The sequence below is a fragment of the Pogona vitticeps genome, chromosome 2 (genome assembly GCF_051106095.1).
Source record: "Pogona vitticeps strain Pit_001003342236 chromosome 2, PviZW2.1, whole genome shotgun sequence".
Lineage (NCBI taxonomy): Eukaryota > Metazoa > Chordata > Lepidosauria > Squamata > Agamidae > Pogona > Pogona vitticeps.
In genome coordinates, this window is record NC_135784.1 from 55735063 (window position 1) to 55760876 (window position 25814).

The 25814-nt window shown below is 41.1% G+C and overlaps 1 protein-coding gene across 1 annotated transcript; it reads right to left on the reverse strand.

The window, feature by feature from the left end:
• Positions 1-2466: 2466 nt before the first annotated feature.
• Positions 2467-24402, reverse strand: OXTR (oxytocin receptor). The gene is made up of 3 exons (XM_072989470.2): positions 24207-24402; positions 22427-23678; positions 2467-7889 (listed from the first exon to the last, which is right to left on the reverse strand). Exons 2-3 carry the CDS (start codon positions 23346-23348, stop codon positions 7642-7644), a joined length of 1170 nt encoding a protein of 389 aa, XP_072845571.2. The 5' UTR covers positions 23349-23678; positions 24207-24402; the 3' UTR covers positions 2467-7641.
• Between the last annotated feature and the right edge of the window lie 1412 nt (positions 24403-25814).

A 25814-nucleotide genomic window follows, 5' to 3' on the forward strand; every position in this document is an offset into this window, starting at 1 on the left:
GGCATATGACGAAAAGAACACCTTGCCTACTGTGAAGCATGGCGGAGGGTCAATAATGCTTTGGGGCTGTTTTGCTTCTGCAGGTACAGGGAAGCTTCAGCGTGTACAAGGTACCATGAATTCTCTTCAGTACCAGGAGATATTGGATGAAAATGTGATGCAGTCCGTCACACACCTGAGGCTTGGGAGACGTTGGACCTTTCAACAGGACAATGATCCCAAGCATACCTCCAAGTCCACTAGAGCATGGTTGCAGAGGAAAGGCTGGAACATTTTGGAGTGGCCATCGCAGTCACCAGACTTAAATCCGATTGAGAACCTCTGGTGGGACTTAAAGAAAGCAGTTGCAGTGCGCAAGCCTAAGAATTTGACTGAACTGGAGGCTTTTGCCCATGAAGAATGGGCGAAGATACCCGTAGATCGCTGCAAGACACTTGTGTCAAGCTATGCTTCACGTTTAAAAGCTGTTATAACTGTAAAAGGATGTTGTACTAAGTACTAAGATTGAATGTCACTTGGGGGTTGAATAAAAACTAATAATGATGTGAGCACAGAAAAGACATTTGTGGTTATTTCATTATAAACTTAAGGTTATATTTCTCTGACCTACAAGTGCCTCTTTCATGTAAATGTAAGCAAGATGACTGAATGATCAAAATCAATGTCAAAATGGCCAAAACATTCAATTTCAGTGGGGGTTGAATAATTTTGAACACAACTGTATCTCCTGTATGGAGAATTAGTGCAGGGAAAGCGCCCCAGAGGGAGACCACAGCTGTGATACAAGGAGATCTGCAAGCGGGATCTGAAGGCCTTTGGAATGGACAGATGGGAAACCTTGACAGCTGAGCATTCAGCCTAGAACCCTGAAAATGGTCACCATAAGTCAGTATTGACTTCATGGTATGCAGTTATTAGTTCATGCAAATGGTTCTTCTGGATGACCAAAGTTTTTGTGATATGGCATTTGAACCATGCCTGCCTAATGACAACTATGGACAGTTATATTTTGTGAATTTTTTTAACCACTTCCCTTTATTACCTTCAGCTGACTTAACAAAATGGAGGCTTTCACCAGCAAGAAGGACTTGAGAATGAAGAGATTAAGAATGTAACTGAATGCCAGTATTCTGTGGTAGTGGCACACCAAATGTTAATTGATTGGTAATTGTTCTGCTTTGACCAACTGGCAAGGAAATGCATGTACTGTACTGTCTTCATGGTAATCAAGAAGAGTTCTGAAAATGAGCATTGACAACACCTGGGAATGTCTTCAAGTAGCTCAAAAACAAGACATGCTCTGAATTTTAGGAAGATTATTATTTCCTGTTTGTGGGTATACCTAATGTTGCTGGCACACTCCTTCAAGGGCAGACCAGTTGCTGTGAGAAGCTTACTGATAAAAGTGCCTTGAGGCATCAGGCTAGATAGATGAAAATTAAATCCAAAATTTAAATCCAAAGGAGCTTTATCACAACCTTATTATAACCTGAATAAATTCAGAGATGGTTAAAATGATGGCCTAGTGATGAATTTGCTTTCTGGCCTGAAGTACAGTGCAATGCATGCATGTAAACCATACAAAAAAAACCTTTTTGCTCAATATCAAGCTGGATATTAAAGGACATCAGTATTTCCTACAATTAACCCATTTTATTTCATGCCAATAGGATTACCATGCCTCAGCAAACCCACACACTAATTAGGCCTGTTACTTTCCTATGGTCAATCACAAAATAAAGCATGGTGAATGCAAGATACAGAGGTGAAAAAAACATCTTTCATCACTTGTGGAAGCAACTTGACAAAGAAGACAGAACGAAGACATTATAAATGTGTAATCTACTTTGAGCCACGGACTACCAGAGGCCTGACAAAAAGGCTCAAGTCTTAGAGTGATCAGTAGGACTCACCACCTGTCAAGGCTCGTGCCTTAACAGGGGACTCACTGACAGCTCCCGGAGATCCTCGCTGGTTCTTGTCCATGTTGCTACTCGGACCGTTTCTCCTGCTGTTCCTGATGAAACAAGTAGTAGCAGGAGTGAGAAAGAACAGCAGGTAGCATTACATCTAATGTTACAACATCTCAAGTTCATGAGGAGCACTTCAACAGCATCATTGGTGGTCAGATGCCATGGGCCTTAAATCCTAGAATCATCGTAGGATTAAAAACCCACATCACAAATGTATATGACACTTTTTGTATAATAATTAATCTTCAGGATTAGAGGTTATTTTTGTCATTTGAATCCTGCTACATGGAAGGGACGGATGTCAATTTGCATAAACAAGGCTGTTCAACACTAGTTATAGATAATGTGGTTCTCCAGAGTTTTGGAGTGAGGTGCCCAGTCAGGTACGTTACCACAAGCCACTCATGGGTACAACCTGGATCCCATATTGAGTGACTGAGATATAGGATAACTTTAAAAGCTGTAGGCCAAATAAGACGAGATGCAACTGTACTGGAATATGTTCGATTTCTTTATTGGTGATATCCACTCATTCCCCCTCTTTTATGGTGGTCAGAAGAATTAATATTTTGCACCCTTCCCAGCAAATATAGCACTTGGACATCTCTCTGGAAAAGTGACCAGGAAGGGGGGGGGGGAAGCGCAACTGCTAATATATCACTTAAAAATGAGTGCATCTGTAAGAAGGAAATGGTAACATGTATGCCTGCTGCACGACTGTTTTACATTTTCAGTTTACATTTCCTTTACATTTTGTGTGCAATGCCATTTGTTTGCTTTTCTTAGGCTTCTGCTCATTTCTTTTATTTGACCTGTTTTCCTTTTAAAATGTCACCATTTATTCACGTAATATCTTTTTAAAGTAGTTCGTGAGTTACACAACAAGGAAAATACATCCATTGGATATTTATCAAAGGTATTTACAATAAAAGAAGAAACCATTTCACATGGAGCTTTTAAAATGTAGTTAACCATTCACTTATAAGGAGAGCAGGATCCTAAGAAACCATGAGCAGAAGGAAATTCACAGAAAGGTGACTGCACTGGTCTCAAATCCCCCTGCAGCTCCTTCCAGGTTGGCAGCTCTCAGATTTTAGCCCTGAGAACCTAGGTTTGGTGTGCATTTTCTCAGTCGCAGTCTTTCAAGGTGAAATCTCCAAGACTGGGATGCTGCCAATTGGGAAAATTTAGGGGGACCTATTTCATGGCTTTCAGGGCATGCCATTTAGACATGCTCAGAAGCACCCTTGTTTTTGTCATTATGTTGCTTGCTATAGAGCTACATAGACTCTGTGTGTGCTGTACTGTATATGTATTGTTTGAGAATTGTTGCATAAGGCTCCATCCCCCAGTTACATCACAAGCATCTGTGTCCTGTGAACATACCGAGGGCCTTTCCTTAGGTCTCAGGCTTTGGCACTGAAATCTCAGGGAATGGTGTCCCAAACTCCCTAGGTTGCTTTAAAAAACATCCCAACAAAGCTATTGTCCTCAATTGTGCTAGAGAACTTCATCCCATCACCAGCGTTCAGAGAAGATCCAACCACCAGTCACTCAGCTTTTGCTTGTAGACTGAGGAAGGGGCACTGTCTCGTCCTTCACCCTTGGCACGAAAATGCCATGACCTAACCTTTTTATCTCTGAGACTTTAGCCAATCTTTCTTCATGTTGCAATGCCCCAGGCTGATTCCCTGATAATTCTGGGCTTCCCCAAATCCTCAGAAGATAAATTTAAGGGATGCACGGTGCAGGGAAGAAAGACATGGGTACCATTCCTTCTGCTGTCTTCTGCTTGGACATGTCAAGATCCCTACCACAACTGTAAATTTGAAAACACAACCACATCGGAACCATGCACAACCATTTGCTGAAATCAATGGATAATGTTGCATATTTTATAAAGGTTTTTCAGATTTTTCAAAAATGTATGGATGTATAAGGAATGATCTCCAAATTGTTACTGCTGATAGTAGCAGTCAGTGAAATTGCTCCTATTCAGATATAGCTGATTATCCCGAATAATTATGGTGATATTGTCGTATGCGGCACCTGAAAAGCACAGTAGATCTGTTGCCCAAGGTATCATATGCATTACCTCAATTTAGGTTTCGTACGATTCAACCTTACGCAATGTACATGCCTTTCAATACAAACTTCCATTGATAAAAACAAAGATTACAAGACAGATTTCTAAATCAATTTTTTACTGATGTGGTAAGCTTGAACTGTGGTACTTTGGAGCCAGATGGGAAGCATTTGCCTCTGAATTTGTTGCTGGGATCCTTTCAAACAAGATAACTATTTCACTATTAGCATTATTTATTTATTGCTACTTGGCTGTCCTGTTCCATCCTTAATAGTCTTTTACAATACAAAACAAGAGGAAACCTACAGAAATGCAGGTAAAAATGAACAACTATGCTATCTTCAGCCTTGTTCCAAGCAAATAACAGAGCTCAGAAATGTTATCACTTTGTACTGCCAGAATCCCCCTGCCACTGTTGGTAGTTTTAGTCTAAAAAAAGTAATGGTTCTGAGCTCTGGCCATTAAGAGGCTCATGCTTGTGAAGATGAAAGAGTCCATCGCACAATCACAAGATTCAGATTCTACAGATCTGTACCATACCAGTCTGAAGATGGAGAAGCCCCAGAACAGAAACAATTTTGCATCCAAAAATTGTTCTCAACATTCATGTTTGCAAACTTTGTTAAGATGTTCAGATATTCTCCATATAGTGTCTGAATGATGGATTTAGCAGGCTGTGATATCTGATCTTTCATAGCATTGCAGATCTGCAATTAGGGTTGAATGCAGCCCTGTAACCATTTGTTAGGTGAAGGATCCCCATTGACAGCTGGGGAATGTCAATAGGGAGGCACTGGGCTTTTTATTCTTCAAGTTTCCAGTCCTTGAAATTTGTTCAAATAAAGACAGCTCTTTTTGACAAATGTGAATAGAAATTTCAATGAAGCATAGTAGAACGCTGTAACAGCTGACAGAGAATTCCTCAACCATTTACGTATATTTCTGTAACCGTTCTTGCTCAAAATTACACCCGTCACTGTTCTTCAGATGTGAATGAAATGTCATTTGGTGAATTGTCTTCCCCTTTTATATATGTTTTCCTTCCAAATATGAAAGGCTCAAAAATATGACTTTGTTTACATCTAAAGAAAGTCCACTTTCATCTGTAGTCTGTCCCTGTGTTCTAAATCTTCATGAACGAACTACGTTGGGAATGCCAATGAACTCCTAAGCTAAGCTTTCATGCTGGGTTCGGTGTCTACACACTTATCTACTCTACAAGTTTAGGGAAAGACAATGAGAAAATAAACATTTCTAGGTGTGTTTGTTAACTAGGGTGGCTACAGCTTGATTGCCAAAATGAAGATAAGACATCACCAAAAAGGATGATGTGGATGACAGGGGACTTTTTTTTTTAAAGGATGCTTTACACAAAAAAAGGGTGACATTTGCATGTGCTCATTTAAACCAATATATGCAAAGATATCACAATTAGCCATTATTACTATAATTTTATAGAAAAACACTACTGTTCACCATATTGCACAAGACTGTACTTGGTAACCACCGTGGGACACAGCACTAAGCAAAAAAAAAAAAAAAAGTAAATCAAACGAATAAATAAGACATCATGCTTAGCAACGATTTGAAATGTTCTGTACCATGTATTTCCTGCAGTTTACTGAAAATGAAAGTGTATGGAAAGAAAATAAACAGAAATCACTGTAGTTATGCTGAAATATCTAGCTAGGAAACAACCATTTATGTCAGAGGAATGGTCTGGACAACGCTTTCAGAATGTCCTGGGACTGTCGTCATATAAGAAGTTCACACAGAATTGACATGACATGGCACATCTTTCCTGCCATTCATCAATAATTCTATCAGTGTGTGTCGTCTGTCTCCTTTCTTAGAAAATGAACACACACAAAAAACCCCACCTAATTTACTTTTAAAATGAGAGTGTCTGATTATACACGTTTACAATGGTTTACATTAAGAGATGGGCACGAACCACCGGTTCGGATGTTTGTGCCAGTTCAGCACTTCAGACCCACAGCTATTCTGCAGGTGCCCTGGTTTCTGAGTGTGTGCCCACCGGAGCACCCACAAAAGCCAGGGAACCCACAGTACAGCTCTATGTCCAAAGCACTGAACCAGGTTTCTTCCCCTTCATCCTTGGCTGAAAGTATTATAAAGTCCAGCCTAACAGCTTAGAGAGCAGCTGCCAATCAGAGTTGACAATATTTGGTTAGATGGACCAGTGGGCTGCCTTGATATAAAGCAGCTTCCTATGTTCTACAGTATCTTCAGCATGCTGGTTCGGGAGAAGGCATCCAGAGGCCCCAAAATGTTGTAACAAATACACATAATGTATCTGAAGACTGCTATCATGATATTTGATAGTAGATACATAGTGCTTTTTAAAATATGAAACAACAGAAAAACCTTATGTTGAAAAGGATGCAGGATCATTTTATATACTAACGACACAATTGTCATGAGCTTTGTTGGGCCTTCTTGTTGCCTATTGTGAACTGAAAATGTGTCCTAACTCCTGCTCCTAAAACCCTCAGCATTAATATGTGAGTTGTATATGCCAAGGACACTTCAATACTAGCCAGCAAGCGGCTGCTCTTCTAATCGAGGACCCTTAGATAGGTTTCCATGTTTTCATAATTAGGGAACTGGTGTATCATATTTGGCAAATTCAATGCTTGGTATTTAGTACAGTATTTATTTTTACACCTGGAATTATACTGACAAGGTCTGGGAGTTGGACAGAAATTTCAATTCATTTTTAAAACCCTGAATAATAGAAATAGTGTGACTGGAAAAGTTCTTAAATATTTGAAACTTTGTGACCATTCATTTCAGCTCACCGGATGTACTTTTTAAAAAACATCCTCCTGGCATGTAGCTTCTGTACTTTCCAAAGCTAATGTCTGGGGCTAGATTATGATATTTGCACAACTAGTATTTTTCTGGAAGCTTCTTTTAGAGTGGGGCATTCAACATTTCAGCTCAACCATTGCAGTCTGAATGCTTCAGTCCAGGAGAAAAAAATACATTATTATTTTGCTGCACTTATGAATTGGCTCAAAAAGAAAAGAAAACAAAAACTCCACCACAGCCATCGGATCCATACTCTGTTATCACTGCAATAGAAGAAACCTCTCTCCCTCCATTCCTGCTCTTTGTGAAGGCAGGTACTACACTCACAACTTCACTGATTTGTGGAACCTAATGTGTGTTTGGAAACTACACTATTAGAGCCTTGAATTATGTGGTTATTCATTTTATTCCTGTTACTCACAGAAAGTTGACTTTCTGTCAATCCTGCCTTCATAGGTGCTCGTGACCAGGACAGGGAACACACTTTCTCTGAAATTTTGAGGCAGGGCCTTCATCCACCTGATCCACAAACTGTTCCTCTCTGTGAAATAAGAAATAGGCACGTGTACACACACACACACACATTATAAATACATTGTATAGCTCATATTATATATATGATATGTATATACATATTTACATCCAAACATCCCTGTATATATCTGCCTCACAACATTCACTATGTACATACTGAAATCAGTCTACTCGATTCACTTTGGCAGAGTTTATGGAGAACTGGGTTGTTCTTCATGCTGTGGATGGCTGGGTGAAGCTCCTCTGGCTGGAGCTTTTAAGACTCAAGACAAAAGTGGAGGAGTTGCTTTTCTTGCTGACACTCAGATCGCACCCTTGCCGAGATTTTAAGTACCGTGAGGAGCAGCAGAGAAACCGGTGCAAGAGGTCATGGAAAAGATGACCTGTGAAAAGCATGTAGATCCAGGGATTACAGCAGCTGTTCAGACTTGCGAGGAGTGTCGTGATGATGAACGGCAGTTCTGTGGGAGAAAGAAAAATGGTAAAATGAAAAGGGTCTGGTTCTGTGGATTTTTAAGGTTGACAGACTTGCCACAGAAAAGAATCTCACCCACATCTCGCCAGTGCTCTGAAGGTGAGAGACAAACTTGGAGTGAATAAATAGGTCTAGATTTGGCTTTCCAACATTATCTCCATGTCCTACAGCATTTTCAATAATGACAAAAGCTGAAGACAAGAAAAATTATAAAAGCCGATCTAGGATGCCAGAATACAGTGACTCTGTAGCATTTGTGACAGGAGAACTGACACGATGAGGCTATGTAACCAAAACAGAAACATTTGCACATTATCTTTAAAGTGCAAGAACTTGTCCTCTGATGGATAATGATGCCTTCACTCAAAGGTGTGCCAAACAGGTGTGCTGTCTGGATATTTTGTGTCAGGCACCTAACATGTAATCTAGTGTTATTAATGAGAGGAAAGTTGCATGTAATCTAGTGTTATTAATGAGAGGAAAGTACTCTCACCTCTGTTTGATCTGCAAACTTGCCTGCTTACTCACTCTTCTATATATGTTCATGAATTTCAAAATGATAGGAACTATGGCCTAAGTGGTAGCAAGAAGCAAAGAGTGACAGTATGAAACAGCTAATGACTCTTGGCACCACAAGAACACAGAGCATCAGGGAACAACAAAGACAACAAAATCAATCTATAGATATATGGCCTCTCCTTTGGAAATCCCCTGGCTCTGGTTCCCAAAACTGACATCCAACTAAAGTTGCTAAGTCAGCAACATCCTACTACATGAGATTTCAATGCCAGATCATGGGATTGGGGACAAAGATCATGGGATTGGGGGTTTCAGACATCACAGAAGGAGGCTTCTTTTGATGTCACTCAGGTAGGGTAGCAAGATGGTACAGAAGTGTGCTAAAACAGCTTCTTGGTCAACTATTTCTCAAAATGGGCCCTGCGCTGGTGATGCAAGGCCATCTGTAACAGGATGAGTCAGAACATGGTGCTTTCTTGGGCTCAGTTACATGCACTCAGCATTTTGTCTGTACCATGTCAGCATACCAAAAAGTCAGATGCAAGGGAAGGGAACGAAGGTGAGAACTGACTTGATAGGCACAGTTACATACACCCACCAGCTCTTTCTTCTGCCCAGCACCCTTCCCTTGTTCTGGCTTTTTGATGAGCTGACTTTCTGTAGAGAAAGTGCATGTATAAATGTCTTCACACAGTGTCTGTATGCTGTGGTGCCAACTGGAAATAGTTGGAGAGATGGGTGCCCAGCTTTTTAAACCACTTCATGTTAAAAAATATCTGCATCCATTATACTTCACCATGAAATTGGCCACACTACCTAGAGATTCAAAGAAGCAGGGCCATTCCCTGAAATTTCAGCTGGTGCCCTAGAGACCAGGAAATCCTAGGTCTTATTCCGATATGCAGCCTTAGCAAGCGCACAGTAGGGTATTGTATAAACAACCCACATTAAATAATAAGATGAACCAAAAACCTGTATTTGAATAGCCCTGCAATAAACTTTTACTGCAACGCCAAAACAATGTTTATACAATATCTCAGAATATATGACTTATTTGTTTGCTTGCAGTGCAGTAACAGTATAAAATCACTAACAAGCAATTACAGGATGAACCCTTTCTACAGTTTAATGTTCAAGGAAAGCAGGCCTCTTTGAAACACTATATATGCATCCCAGAGAGAGAAAAATTAAAAAAGCAAAAGAAGGAATGTATTCGTGAAGGCTTTCATGGCCGGGATCTACTGGTGGTTGTGGGTTTTTCGGGCTTTTTAGCCGTGTTCTGAAGGTTGTTCTTCCTAACATTTTTGCCAGTCTCTGTGGCAGGCATCTTCAGAGGACAAGAGTAGACCAGAGTACAGAGTGCTACTCCTGTCCTCTGAAGATGCCGGCCACAGAGACTGGCAAAACATTAGGAAGAACAACCTTCAGAACACGGCCAAAGGGCCCAAAAAAACCCACAACAACCATCAAAAGAAGGAATGTCCTTGTCCATGACAAATTTAAGCCTTGGAGCCATTTTGTCAACCCAGCAATAACTTATATTTTCTGTGACATCCTATTTTCTAAGCATGCCCACTTAAACTCAAAAGCTTAATAAGGGATACTCATATCCACAAAGGGAAAAACATGGACAAACTATTATGTAAAGCCAAACTAAAGCCCATTCACAACCAATTGAACTAAAAACTATTGCTTTATTTTCTTTTGGTTGTTGTGGGTTTTTCGGGCTCTTTGGCCGTGTTCTGAAATTCTATTTCAAAATACTGAAGTACTGGACAACAACAGCAATCTGTATGTTAGACTGCACAGGGAAGCCATTGAAATCCATAAACATAAAGAAAACTTCAACAGGAAAGAAGAAGGCCTGAAACTAAACACGGCCTGGCACCCCATTCTGAAAAATACAACCTGCAAAAGGTCAGCGAACTCTTACCCAGCCACAAGGGCCGGAGATCATTGCACAAAAAAGACCAGCTAATGATACCAACAAACACCAACAGAGCATGGACAGAGTTCCTACTCCAGTCCTCTGAAGATGCCGGCCACAGAGACTGGCGAAACGTCAGGAAGAACAACTTTCAGAACACGGCCAAAGAGCCCGACAAACCCATGACAACCACTAGATCCGGCCGTGAAAGCCTTTGCAAATACATTTATTTTCTTTGATCATGTTGGAAGCACCACTGAACAATTTATAAATATAGCAGATTCCACACACACACACCCCGTAACAGGCAAGATTGAGGGTGTTTGGGACAGCTAACATCAAGTCTTCCATGGTACACACTGAGGGACAGAGGTGTGAAATTGCCTGTTCTCCACACTCACAAAGAACTGTTCAACACTCAGTACACAGATTAAAAACAACAACAGTGGAGATATAATGAAAGTAAATTCCTCACGCCTTTAAGCAATTGCCCAGGTCCGAGATTTCAAAAAACTGCATTAAAGCTAAAGATTTCTAACAACAGAAGGAATTGATTGTATGTAAGTAAAATCTACTCACACAACAAAAAGGAAAGAGCCTTGTAAAAATTATTTTCAGTTTTCAGAAAACAGCTTATCTGGCCATTGACACAAGACCAAAAAGGAAGACATGCATCACCAACGGAAAGGGCAAAACACTGCTGTCAAGTTGCCTCCTACATATGGCTACCCAAATGTTTTCAAGGTAGGTGAGCAGGGATTTGAACTCAAGGCCCCCTAAGTCTTGTTCTGACACCGCAGTCACTATGCTTCAACCTATTTATACCAAGTACGAAATTAAAAGTTATTTTTAATCATTTAAACAAAATTACAGTGCTTCTCATCCAAGGACTGTGACAAAATGACTTGTATGCCTTCTGAGGCTGTTGTCCAGGTGCTGCTCACTGCAGGTGTGCACTGCAATCTCCCCCCTTTATGATTTTTTAAATCTTTAAATCAGATATGGGCTGGCCAGCCCTTCAAATGAAGGATGACTTTGCACAAGAAGAAGGCTGTCTGGATCAGTCCACGTTAGCAATTGACAGACAAGGCTTTTGTAAAGACAATGGCTCTTAACTACCCATTCAAGACCAAACCACTCCTAAGTACATTGTATTACAACAGGGATAGCTTGAAAAAAATAGGCTTTTGATCCTGTGAGGCCACTATATCATATTTATAAACTGTAAATGAGAATTTGGCCATTTAGTGACCGGGTGGAGGACTATATTCTTTAAGTGAAGTGTTTTCATTTCCCTTAATATGTGAAAAAAAGCAACATGTATATGCAGGGTCACCATTGTTCTGGAGTCAGATCTGCTTTGTTTGCAGGGGCATGCCTTTTCAATATATATAAGTTGCCCTTCTGCTTGTTTCATGATGACACAGGAGTGTGACATTTGAGTCCTGAAGCTCTGAAATTTACTCAGACAGGCGGATGGATAGATAGTTATTAATGTTTCAGTGACCCATAAGAGGATGGCTTTTCATCGCATTGTTGCTTGACCCAGCAGAAACGGATATACACAGCTCATGCATTTTCATTAGTATGGCAATGACAACTAACTTCAGTCAGTTACATAACAAAGGAAAACAGCACAATATCTGGACAAATATAATGTTAACAATGCTGAACCAAATTCATAACCGGTTACTTCTCTTTACCAAAGTTTATGCATGTTTTATAGTGAAAGTATTAAGTAATATTTACAGGTTATCAGAAATCTTCCACACATATACACTGCTATAAGCAGACTTCTGCACAAAAGGGCTTTTTAGAAATATTTAATATCATGTCAGTCAATATTGGTGAATATAAATATTTCCAGAAGGAGCAAATGCCAAGCTACTTTGAACAACAATGTTATAGTGTTCCACTCTTCTGTCTGAGGAAGTGGACTGGTTCCATGAAAGCTCACATTAAAATATAGCATATTAGGCCAAATCCAAAGATTGCACACGCCTACTTCTTCCAAAGCTAAAATATAGCAGTTTGTCTTTAAGGTGCCATAATGTTTTTTGCCTTATTTATTTATTTTGTAAAATTTTTGTTTTTTTCTGATACATTAGCACAGACTAACATGGTGACCTCTTCTAAAACAGGGTGTTTGAAGCTGTTATGATTATGGCCGTCAGGTTTATTTCCAAATCATTGGATAACTGTGGCAGGGAGACAATGCGATAGTGTGGGACGCAGAAAACTTCATGTGGAAAAAAGGTACAGCACAGCATAGACGATTGATCGATGTTTTTGCATTCTGTGGGTCCTTCAAACACCCTCCCCCTCCCCCCAAATTCTTGGCAAAAAATTTTTTTGGCAAAATTTAAGCTTTCTGAGCATTTTACATAAAGAAAAACCTTTATTTAAATGGAAATAAATGGACCTCTGATTTTGTCCCTTACTCAGCCCATGTTGATGGCATCCATGCAGTGAGTGACGTCTAGTTCTGTCTTCCTCCCTTTTTGCATTTTTTAGATCCATGGATTCCCAGAGTGTCACAAGAACTGACAATTGCCTCCAAACTGCCCCATTCCCATTGCAAAACTTAATTTTCTGTTCAAAAGGTTGAAAAGAGCAGATATAATGAAATAGTTAGGAATTCGGAATAGCGTCACCCTAAAGATGCACCCTAAATGTACTAGGGATGTGCATTTTTTTTCTTGTACTATACTAAAAATTACATAATTTTCCTTTTTGGGAGTCCCATCTGCAGGACCCAGTCCATACAGACACTTAAATTCTGCTCACCTGGAAAGAAAGCCCAAGTGCCAAGCTTCATGCCTTGGATAGACTTTGAAAGGGGGACTTCCCGTCAACCATTAAGGCAGCTTCCTTTTCAAACAGGAAGGTAGATCTAGCCAAGGCAAGAAGTCTGCCATCTGGATCTTCTCCTTTGATGAGTCCAATTTAGTTGTCTATAAGATCTGGGTCCTGTAAGTGGGACACCTGGAAAGAGAATTATGATATTTGTAGGGGGAAAAAACCCACAACAAAATACTCTAGATCTCAGTTCCTTCAGAGCTCGTGTCCACCATAAAGTGTACTGATCACATGACTTTAAGCAGTGATGGGGAACAACTTCTGGATCTCATCTGTTGCTAGACTGCAGTTCCTATCACCCCTTACCACTGCCCATATCACTTGCTTTAAGCATAATGTACACAAAAGGCTTCAAACATTCTGCTGTACTATATGTTGGTGAGCATTCAAAACAGCCAGATGATGGACATGAATTTTGTGACTTCTCTATGGCTAAGAACAGGAATAGCTAAAATCAGAATGGCCACATCTTTTAACAGGAATGCTCACAATCAACCCCTGCTTTATTATGTAACACATAGGGCTGGATCCAGGGCATCCTTTCAGTTCAGGCCCTGAACCTGAAGCGTCTCCTACCACCAACCACATTGTTCAAGAAGGTCCCCAAATACTCTGTATCGGCTTTTGAGGATGTAAAGGGGGTCCAGGGGAAGAGGAAGTCTTGGCATCCTATCTCACCTCCCTTCCTTTGAGTAGGAGTACCATCTCGTAAAATGTCACTCATGGGGCATTTTACACATGTCGTGTGTAGCTGGGGCAAATATTATTACAGACTAAAAGCTCATATGACTTAGTCACAGTGAAAACCAAACAAACAGGAAAAAAAATCTGAGGCTCCATTAACAAAAACGGAGAGGCAGATAATGTGTATGTGAAGTGGGCAGAGGAGATGATAAAAACATTTCTGACGCACATTCATTAATATAGGACAACAACGCTGTCCAGAAAGGTTCTTGCTGGCTCCACATGTAGAGGAAGATAAACATTACGGTAGCACACCCTAGGAAACTTTTCCTCCTGTTGCTCTCTTAAATGTGTTTTTGTGTTCCAAACATCAGACGCAGCCAAGCTGCTTTCAATTTAAATGCTTTGCCAGGTGGATTTTTAGCCTGTGCCCTTTATACATACACCTTTTTATCTGACTGCACAGCGCTAGTGCCAGCTCTACCATTATGCAGAGGGAACTTCATATTGTTATGAAGAGACTGTGAATTTGTATGAATTGATAGGAATGTTGATGGCTATGAAAATTTATACTGCCAGTGGGAGAGAAGCGCTTATGGGGGTTTCTGTTTCATGTGGCAGGAGAACTTGAGTGGTTCTTGGGCCTCTGGGGCCTGACTGAAGAAGATAAAGAGAGACACATTTATTGTTTTGCCTCAGGCAGCAAAATGTTTTTGGGGGAATTCTGCGTAGCACCACTTAATGAGTGCTCTAATGAAAAGAATAACAGAATCCAAAGTTAGCTTTCACAGCAAACATTTCTACTGAGCACCACTGGATTGAGCCCATAGCAAGAAGCTCAGTGAGTTAGAGCACTGGTTCTTAACCTTGGGTTACTCAGAAGTTTTGGACTGCAACTCCCAGAAGCCTTCACCACCAACTGTGCTGGCTGGGGTTTCTGGGAGTTGCAGTTCAAAAACATCTGAGTAACAAAGGTTAAGAACTACTGAGTTAGAGCACTGAGAATTTAATTTCCCACCCTGCTTCCTAGGAGCCAGCTTGTGTGACCTTGGGCAAACTACATGATCCCAGAATCCACTTGGAAGAAGGCACTAGTAAACCACTTCTGAGCACCCTTAGAAAAATTTGAGGAGGGTCACCGTAAGTCAGAACTTATAATTATTGTTAATTGTTGTTAAGTCTGAAGGACTTACTGCACAGATAGTAGTGCTGTTTTAAGAGACTTCTCTTCACTGGTTGAGCTCCTTGAATGAATTTCTTGAATGGCTCTTCAGCATCCTCATATTGTCAACCAAATACAACTAATTCATTATGGATGGGTGCACATACTTGTAACGTAAATAAAGCAATAGTAAAGAATTCTTCCATAATTTTTTTAACAAATCCCAGAAACGTGGCCACTAAAGTATCCAAAAATGGAGCCATAAACATCTCCGACCCAATCAATAGTTAGAAAGACCTTTTTTTTCCAGGACTGGCAAAATTTTGTAGCACCATCACCTTACCTCAGCTTACCCTGCAAATGTGAAGCCATTTTTACATCGGTGAAGCAATAAAAAGACAGTTTACTGTCAATGCATAACCTGAGGGTGGATGATATCTTTATTGACCACTGAAAAATCAAAAACAGGCAAACATTTTTGAGGCCTGCAGGACTCTTTTGTAGGCTGGCCATTCCATAACTTGGCAGAAAGCAAGAGGAGAAAAATTCAAATATCATCCCAGCAAGGAGGATTTTTGGACTTTTCTATTCATCCTGTGTGCAAATTGTAATGCCTAGCTTGAAGAAGGACTCACAAGCTTCCCTGAGTTTTAATAATCAATGAAAGTGTTACTCATACTTGTTTCTAATTTTGTACAAGGGCCACACTTCCCCCTCCTTCTCCATCACCTTGTAGTATATATATATACTACATATACATATACATATATATATATACATATATACATATACATACACACACACACACACACACACACACACAGACACATGAATTCCAGAGTACAATAACTATCTTGTTAATGGCAAATAAAATGTCACAAAGTGATGAAGAAGCTTTCATGTGTTCTGGAGTTCTTACAGGGAATTGGATTAAGCAGGAGAACGTATGGCAAGTTGTAAAACCCCAGAATCTGCTGTGTGTAGTAGCATGACCTTGGCACCAGTTCTGACAAGTTCCCACTAAGCAAAATGGGACTTGCTTCAGAATAACCATGAATAAAATTGTACAATTAATTACAGGATAAATCTAATATTGTGCTAGCACCAGATTGGTAATGTAATGAGACTTGTCCACCTTTTCTTCCCAGCCCCCGGCCCCCTGTCACATGAAATGTGCTTGGAAGGGTTTTCCAACTTTCCTGGGTGCTTGGGGGGTAAGCAGGGTGGATCTCTCTCTCTCTCTCTCTCAGTTACACAAACAAGAAGCAGTTCCCTCAGTGGAGCAACCCCATTGGATCCTGTCCAATAATCATAATAATAATCATCTTAGAACTGCAGATCATGAAGGGACCCTGTGGGTCACTGAATTCAGCCCCCCGTCAAGGAGGCACAGCGGGAAATCCGACTCCCAACCTTTGACTCCACTGCCAGATACCTAAGCCACTGAGCTATATTTTTATAACCCATTTCATGTTGCCTCAGAGGTTGGAAATACAAAGAAACAGCAATGGCTGTTCTTCCTATTAGTATTAGTAATATTATTCCTGAAAATATGGATATTAGTGCTTACTTACTCTGTTTCATGCCCTACATGGAACAATATTATGGGACAGAAAACAGTTTTGTTTTGTTTTTTGGGCAAACACTCCTGCAAAGGAAATTTTAAGTGGCACTTTAAGTAAAAGATCAACAACAGATTTTTTGGTAATATTACCTTGAGTTTGATCCAGGGCAGATAACCCCTAAGAGGTTCATGGGAATTTTGTAGACATTCCTCAGTTTCTAGGGTATTTTTCCTATGCAGCTAGACAAATTGTTCACCAAAACATGCACAAACCACAGGTAGCTAGGTTCATTCTGTTAAACAGTAATTTTGGGGTTGTTTATTTATTTATTTTCCCCAATTCATTTTTCTCGTTATGATTCTTCTTTAGAAAAGAATTCAAAGATGAGCTGCAGATATGTGCTTTACATCCAGTCTTTTGGGATAACCGTTTTTAAAAGAACAAAGCAGGGAGAGAGAATATGCACTCTTCCAGATACTGTTAGATTACAAATCCCACAGTCCCTGAAGCTAAGCTGGCCAGAATTGATGGGAACCACAGCCCGGCAACATCTGGAGGGCAACGATTTCCAACCCCTGGAACTGCTAAAGACCAGCATTCAGGAGAGTGGAATGTGCAATTTAAGTTTCATTAAAATTCAAATACCACCCTTCTTGGGACTGATCATTGTTCTTCTTTATATATAAAGTCAAATTCACAGGAGCTAAAGGAACACCTGCTCATCAGCATCTGGTTCGTTATTCTGTGCCATTAAGTCAGTTTCAGTTTATGGTGACCAGTAAGAGAGTTTCTGAGGCAAAGAGTGTTCTACCCCTGCCATCCCCTAGTGAATTTCTATAGCCAAGTGGGGGGCTGGAAGCCAAGTCTCCTGAGTTCTAGTCCAGTTGATTCTCCAAGAATTAGGCATGTCCAAGCAGCAGCTTTCAGGGATGTCCTTATTCTTGCTTAACTCTATGCTGAGGACAAATGTTATGGTTGCCAAATTTGTCTCATGACAGGATACTAGGAAATTCCATAGAATTGCAGTAAGAAAATACCCTCATACTGGTACTGTTTTGACCAAGTGGAGACTTGCCAAGTGATGAATTTAAAAAGTGATGTTCGTCAGTAGTGGCTGATGCTCATTTGTGTTCATGGGGGTAGAAGCCCCAACCCAGGAAGGCAGAGCTGTGGGCAAAAGTTATTTTGGTATTTATACACCAACAGCCGCATACAAAAACATATTCTCTCTCTCTCTCTCCTTCTCTCTCTCTCTCTCTCTCTCTCTCTCTCTCTCTCTCTCTCTCTCTCTCTCACACACACACACACACACACACACACACACACGCACACACACACACACCAGGAGGGGAACACAGCCCCCTTGGTGCTGGTCTTTTAGTATGAAAGCAGGCAGGTGTGGATCAGCCAGGGAAAAGCAGTCTGTACTGGGGCACTGCGCCTTTTGATCTAAGAGACCATCCTTGACTGATGCATGTTTTAACCTGTTATTGCTGTTATTTCAGGACTACACAGCAAGCCAGATAGAAAGAAGAAGCTTAACACTGAGGACCAGTGTCAATAATTCATATTGCTATCCGTTCTTTCCCAAATTTTGATTCATCCATAGGAGTCACTGTTGGGAGTCACTGTTTGGGAGCAGCTTTTATGAAAGGACTCTTGATCTAATATTCTCTTTCAAGATGACAGAAGTAGGAGGGTCCCTTGTTCTCCCTTTGCTACCTAGATCTTGCCACTTTGAGGTCAAGAGAGGAGAGGGACAAGTTCAAGAAAGTCCAGATTGGCTCGCCTGCCACTCTTGTCAACTGCTGGAGTACTTGGCAGGCAAGACCTTTCAAGGGAATATTTTTGTTGGAAACTCTCTTATAATCCTTGGCTAATAAAGCAACATATCAGAAGTAAGATAATCTCATTTGCCCTGAGTAACCATCTGTAACAAAACAACATTCTTCTAGCTGACACATACAATAGTGGAGAAGTTCTTAATATCGCTTATCAGTTCTATCCCCAATTGGATTTCTTCCTCACCTTCCATTTTAGTGTTATCTCTACTGAGAGGTAACCATTGTTTCTCTCTTTTCTCCATTCTCACTTTCCTTTCCCTCCTACTGTTTTCTCGCCTCCATTCTTTTCATGTTCTATTACCTTTTGCAGGCACATTTTTGGTCAAATCTATTTTGCTGCGGGGCATTGTGAACATTTGCTGCGGGGCATTGTGAAAGTTTTCAAACTCTGCACTGCTGTTTTTCACAGGAAAAAATAGAAAGCTCCCTCTGGATAATTTAGCAGTGTAGGCACATAATTGTTTCAGACAGTCTGGTACTTTAATAATAATAATAATAATAATAATAATAATAATAATAATAATAATAATAATAATAATAATAATAATAATAATAATAATAATAATAATAATAATAATAATAATAATAATAATAATAATAACAACGTCTCAGTTTTCCTGAGATGTTTACCCTGAAACAAATAGGAAATATTTCCTGATTGCTGTAAACAGGGAGGAATATTTGATTCCCAGAAATTATGACATTAGCTAATTATGCCTGAGGACATGCAAATCCATCAGGTATACACCTAACTGGTTTGTAGATGTCAGACAAAGGTGTGCCCAAGTGTGGCTTGATGTGCGGTGGAAACACACCTTGCTCATGTCAAGCTACCCCATGGCTAGCCCACTCAAAAAATTCACTTCACATTGTCTCTTGCAAACATTTCGGTGAAGGAATAGCCACAGCTACTGAACCTAATGGGCCTGCATACAGCTACCAGTGTTTTTTGACCATTAGAAGCAGACATAACATCTGCTGCATTCCTAAACCAATTTCTAGAAGTAGATAGCAGGAAAGACAATGTATCACAAGACATCAATGTCAGTCATCAGTATTTCCTTCATCACATTGATGTCATCCATTCTTGCAGTCTGCATTCTATATATGGAGGCATCCAAATTTTATGCTCATAACAGCATAGGGAGTTACACTGAACTGAATGAATGGCATGCAGCCAAGATGTCTTCATGAGTGATGTAGTGGTGGTGGTAAATGTGCAGATCATTACCATAGCCACCACCCTTCTTTTAGAAAAATCCAAATATGCAAGCAGCTGACTTCGTCCATTTCAACAAATGAGGAGAAAGTCTTTTATAAAGCTAATGGGTCGTAACAGCCAATGGAGACAAAGTTCAACTCAGTTACTTTGCATTACAACAGAGATGCAATATGTCTTCAAGTCATTTAACTTCTGAGCCTGATAAAGGTTTGGAGGTATGTGAGATGTTCTCACCCCTAGTGAGTTTTCATGATCAAGAAATGATTTGAACCCAGGTTTCCTAAGTCCCAGTCTGACACTCTACCCACTATACCACATTGACTCTTTGACAGGGATACCTTGCAAAAATCTGGCTCCACAAAAATCCATTTCTCTCTATAGTGCGAATTGCAGCTATTCTCACAGGGGACAGAGCAACCCAAGATGGGTAGCAGGTGATATGATAGTCTCTGTTACTCAGAAAGTCCTGGGACTTCAACTCTGTCGTACATGGGTCCAGTACACCAGCAGTAACCACTTAATGAACGTCTTATTAGGCAGAAACTGGATTTGTAGTTTGTGACACCCAAGTCCAACATTCTAATTATTGCAGTGCTTTGGCTTCCAGTTCAAATAAGGAATCACACAAGTATTTTATCTCTCCCACATGGAGTAAGACAGTTTGGGAAATGATAAGCAGTCCTTCCCACAGTTTCTCCACTGAAACTTGTAGTACACTGATTTTACTTTATGAGAGGAAGAGGGATAATAAGGGTGTGGGGAGAGGTTGACCTGGTGGTCCATCCCAGTTGGGCTAGCCCAGGATATCTGGCTGTCTGAGGCAGAGCACCAAAAGATCTTCCCAACAACCCATCCAAAGCAAAGTGCATGGTTATCCACAAGCCAACCACACTAATTTAGTAAAGCAGAAAGCCCATTGAGCATCTCTCCCCATCCCTTGTAGTAAAATAAATCAGTCCTCGGATGATTACTGCCTTTTCATGTTTCATGGCCACTTCACTGTTCCTTATGATAGGGTCACTCTGCATCCCACCATCTTTCAATGTTAGTGGCTGACCATTTACAGGACTACAGACTTTTCTAATTGCAGGTGTCATAGTGACAAAGGCTTAAAATAATCTACCTAGACTATCTGAATACAGAGACGATCAACTAACCAGCAGTTTCACTTGCAGGAATGACAGAATTATTTCCTAGTGTTAGGAGGGGGAGACACTGCCCACACGCTTATGTTATTTCTCTCTTTGGGATTTTACACAGAGTGCACTCTCTGTAGGTAACACAGGCACATGCTAACTACAGCTCCTGAAGACTATGTTGAAAAAAATATTCTTTCAACCCCTGGTCTTCAGAGTTTATTAAAGTTGCCCGCCCCAGGTATGTGTACATAAGGGGGCGGGGGAGGGAATTGACCAAAAGACGCACAACAGTTCTGTTTATGGCATTCAGTCTTTGACTGTCCATCTAACCATATGTAAGTGATTGTTTAATGTTAAAGGCATCCAGCGAAGAGCAAAGATCTGAGCCAGCCAACGGACCAGAGTAGCTTCTTGTAGAAGGGTGGGTCAGTTGGGGGCACAGCTGATGGCCAGATGATCTTCAAAATGGTGACTTCAGTCCACTTTGATATGATAGAGAAAAAGGCTTCCCACTTCAAATACTGCCTGTCCTCATTGCTCTAATCAGGAACTGAGTGTTACAGATATCACAGGAATGAGATTAACCAAAGTTCTTACTAATGCATCCATTAGCAATTGGCACTAGTATGTACAGTAAGTGACAAGTTGCAACTCCCAGTCTCTGAACACATAACACAAAAAGGAGTCTTGAAGCACTTTAAAGTCTGACAAATGTCTTACTATATATAAGCTTTCATGGACCGGAGTCCACTTCATCAAAGCAAAGGCTGGAGAGGACAACCTCCTGCTAATTGGTAAGTGGCAACTTATACATTTGCCGGGAGGTCGGCTATGCCCCCATCAGCAAATGGGAGAGAGGGTTTACAAGCAGAAAAAAAAAAACAGAACAAAAGCTGTGATACTGCTCATGAAAGGAACCCCTTGCTATAATTTCATCATAGCTGAAGGGCAACCTCATCTCCAGACAAGGGGAACACTTCTGCACTGCCCCTCTGTTCAGCTTTAAGTTCATCACCAATGACAACCTATTCAACCATTCACAAGATCCCTGTAAAGATTCCCCACCCCAGGTAAAGTCCTAAAACTTAGAAACTGTGGAATGCCATTTCTTTTTTTATCTTAAACTGTGGATCTGATGTTCATGTTACATGGCTATGTCAACAATACACTGCAGGCAGATGTCTCTAATGAGGACTTTCTGGTTTCTGGTTTCTTACCTCCCACCCCATTTTCTCATTTCTAAAATGTCCATGTCTCTCATTTTCAGGCATGAGAGTCAGGAACAGTGATTACCGGTAACTTGTCTAAGGTCCTGTAAATATTGCCCAAGTCATATCCTGTCCTCATAGTTTCTCTGTTCTGTTTCCAATGAATTGGTATTTCCCTTACATTTTGATCCTGCCACTACTGCCTCTTTCCCCCCACAAATACCTGTTAAGTCACTTGAGGATGGAATACTGTAGATTTAAATCTTGTGACCCTACATTGGAACGTCTATCTACAATATTATTGAGTGGGATTTCTTTCAACTACAGTATTGCATGAAGTATGTACAGACAGACAGACGGACATAGGAAAGGAGGAAGAGGAAAGAAACTGTACCTTCTTTTGGAGCATTTTCATCCCAAACAATCCACATCTGAACAATGAAAAAAGGAGTCCAGCACATAATGAAGGCTAAGACTATGATGAAGGTCATTTTGACTGTCCGGATCTTGGCCTTGGAAATAAGTTTGATACTGCTGACCCTGGAGAGTGCGCCCCCATGGCAATTGCTAGAGGTCAGATTCACATTGGTCTCATGGACTGTTTTTAGCCTCACATTCTGCCAAATTTTGAAGCTGATCAAGCCATAACAGACACTCAGCACAAGTACAGGGATGATGTAGACAGTCAAGGTTATCCAGGTGACGTAGGCCTTGGGGCCCCAGGGCTGAATGAAATTTGCCCAGCAATCAATCTGTCCGTGATCTGCGTACCTCAAGGAAAAGATCTGGAGCTGTGGGATGCTGAAGAGAAGGCATACCATCCAAGTGAGGAGGACAGACAACCGGTCAGACCTCCTGTGCAGAGACCGCAAGGGTTGACAGATGGCCAAACACCGATCCAGGGACATCAGCAATAGCATATAGGTAGAAGCAAACATTCCCACCACTTGTAGGTATTTGATCAACCTGCAGAGGTAATCTGGCCCGTAGAACCTGAAGGTGATGTCCCAAATGAGCTGAGGCAAAACCTGGAAGATGGCCACGACCAGGTCAGCGATGCTCAGGTGCTTCATAAAGAAGTACATGCGCGAATGCTTGTGACGGGTCGTGTAGATGGCCATAAGAACACACAAGTTCCCAGTCAGGGCTAGGAAGAAGATGAGGCAAAGCACCGCCACCTCCACCTTAGCAACATCCTCATTCCTTTTAATGGGAAAGCTTCTGTTAGTTTGAGAAGTTTGGTTCTCCATGGTGTCATTGTTCAAGGAGCAGTTATAAGTCCACCGATTGTTCCCCAACAAACACAGAGGATCCATGGCTGGTTCCTTTCCATCCACTGCCTCTTGCTGGGTCACTCTGAGAAGAGAGACGCCTTTAGTGCCTCCCTCTTGCTGGGTCCAGGCCTTTCAGTTCTTCTTTCCTTCTTCTGCAACGCCCCTTTATTCCCATTTGGTTTTCTGCCTCATCATCATCATCATCATCATCACTCTTTAATTCTCTTCACTCCTTTTCGGTTTGCATCCTGCACTTGGGTTTGTGAATGGAGCAGGCAAAGAGAGTTAAAAGTGGTTTTTTTTCCCTGCCTCTGTGTGTTTAGTCCTTAGTTACTTGGTTCCTTAGTTCCAGGAGTGCCTATGGTAATCGCCCTGAAGGAGAAAAGAAGAAAAAGTAGTCAAGGAGTTCCACCAGAATTCACACTGAATCTCTCTCATCTTCCTTCAGCACTCTGATTTCTAACAAGGCATTCATTCAGTCTCAGGAGCATTTCATTCATTTCAGTGGGTTGTTCCAGATCACTTTAAAGCAACAATGAACCAGTGCTCACGGACTCTCTCACTCCTTTTGGGCTGCCTTGTTTACTCCCACTCCTGCACAGCTAGATCCATGAGACACCTACATAAATATATACCATCACAGGTATACACATAAATACACAGACATATACATAATTAACACACAGGTAGAGAGGAAAAGAGAGAGGGAGGGAGGGAGGAAGAGGTAAAATAAAATGCCAAACACATACATTCATATACATCCGTCTCCCTATATATAACCTTTCCCAAGCATGCTTTTTCCTGGAAGCATATAAATCTTACATTTAGTTGCTTTATCTGTCTTTTAAAAACTGGAGGGCTCTTTTTCCCCCCTTCTAAAATGGAATATCTGAGACCTGCCTTTTCCAGATGAGAATATCCAAGAATTGCAGGAGTGGGGTTTTTTTCCCTTTGCCCCTGGTGTCACATCTCTGGCTGCTCCACAAGTTTGCTCTCAAATGAATCCAAAAGGGCAGAGAGGAGTGGAGGCAGAAGGAGGGGGGAGGAGGAGGAGCAGACTGGGCTGCAGTCAGCCCTTCAGAGTCATTCATGGACTAAACAGGCTGATGCTTCTGTTTATATTTTGCCAGCTTTCTTTCATCCATTAGGTGGTGCAATAGGCCATCTCTTCACTAGCATTCCCACTAGTTGGGGGGGGGGGGGGAGAATCACGAGACTGTACTGAGATCTCTCATTCCAGAGAGGCAGCTTTTCACATTTAGGTTTAGATGTGCACGGTTACGCACAGCAGTGTCTTCCGAGCTGAGGAAAAATATAGTCCCAGATATCTGCAACGTTTTAGCTGAGGTAAATAATGTCAGCCAGAGCAGAGAGTTTGATTTCATTTGCTCAAATAAGCTAAAAAGCAATATTTCCCCCTCTCTGTGTCCTCAGCCACACCATTTTCATATGATAAATTGGTGTTTTTTTGTTTTTTGTTTTTAAAGAAAGGTGTGGGTGTTTTTAAGAAGATGTGATGCAGCAAAGCGGCGGGCGGAGGAAGCAGACTGGGGGGGGGGTGTTACAAAGTGTGATCTCATTGTGTAGGGTCGTCATTTCATTCCAAGGATTTCTTGAAGATGATGCCACAGCGGTTCAGGTGACATGAGACTTGGGAGATGTACCTCTGAGATACTCTGCTCCAGGGGATGACAAAATAATTGGGCCAGCCACGGACACTTTCTGGCAGACATTGACCTGTGGAGGGGGTATTCTCAGGCTAGACCCTGTGTGTGTAGTCGTTTAGTCGTGTCCGACTCTTCGTGACCCTAGCTCTCTTAATTCAACATCAAGCTCCTAGCCAAGCCCCTGCCATGATCTTAAAGCATAAAACAAAAGTGTGCTGCTTATATATCACCCCGTAGGGCTTACTCTCCAGACAGATTACAATTTAAATTATACGGGCAACACATTAACCCCTACCCACATACAAGCCGAGTACTCCATTTACCAACCTCAGAAAGATGGAAGGCTGAGCAAACTTTGAACTGACTACCTGTGATTGAATCTGGGCCATGAGCAGAGTTTTGGCTACAATACAGCAGCCATGAGCTCATAAACAGCTTTTTGGGCAACACTATAGAAAAAGTGTCCTGAATTCATTTGGTAGTTATTAATTAATGAACTTCACAAAAATTTGGACTCCCTGATTCAATGGCTGACATCGAGTAGTAAGTTGCAACTAGAGTAGGCCCACTGAATCAATGAAACTTGAATAAATTGAGGATTTGACTCATAAAATCCCCACAGATCATTGGGGCTACTCTAGTTGCAACTTAGTAGTGGATTTCAGCCAGTTGATCTACTCTAATTGGGCCGAGCAGTTAGATTTAATCCAGCAGTGAAGATCTGAGAAGAAAACTGCCATTTTAATATATTTCCCCTCCCCTAGAAATAGAAGCTACACTTCTTACTTTCAGGGACTGTAACAGATCTGGAAGTGTTGTTATAAGATAATTCAGAACTCTG

What these genes read in the sequence shown, in the direction of transcription:
- OXTR (XM_072989470.2), bottom strand. Translation starts at nt 23,348, where the DNA reads ATGGATCCTCTGTGTTTGTTGGGGAACAATCGGTGGACTTATAACTGC. An exon ending in TGAAAATGCTCCAAAAGAAG is followed by an intron (nt 7,890 to 22,426) that starts GTACAGTTTCTT and finishes TTTCTCCCACAG; the next exon opens with AACTGCCGTTCATCATCACG.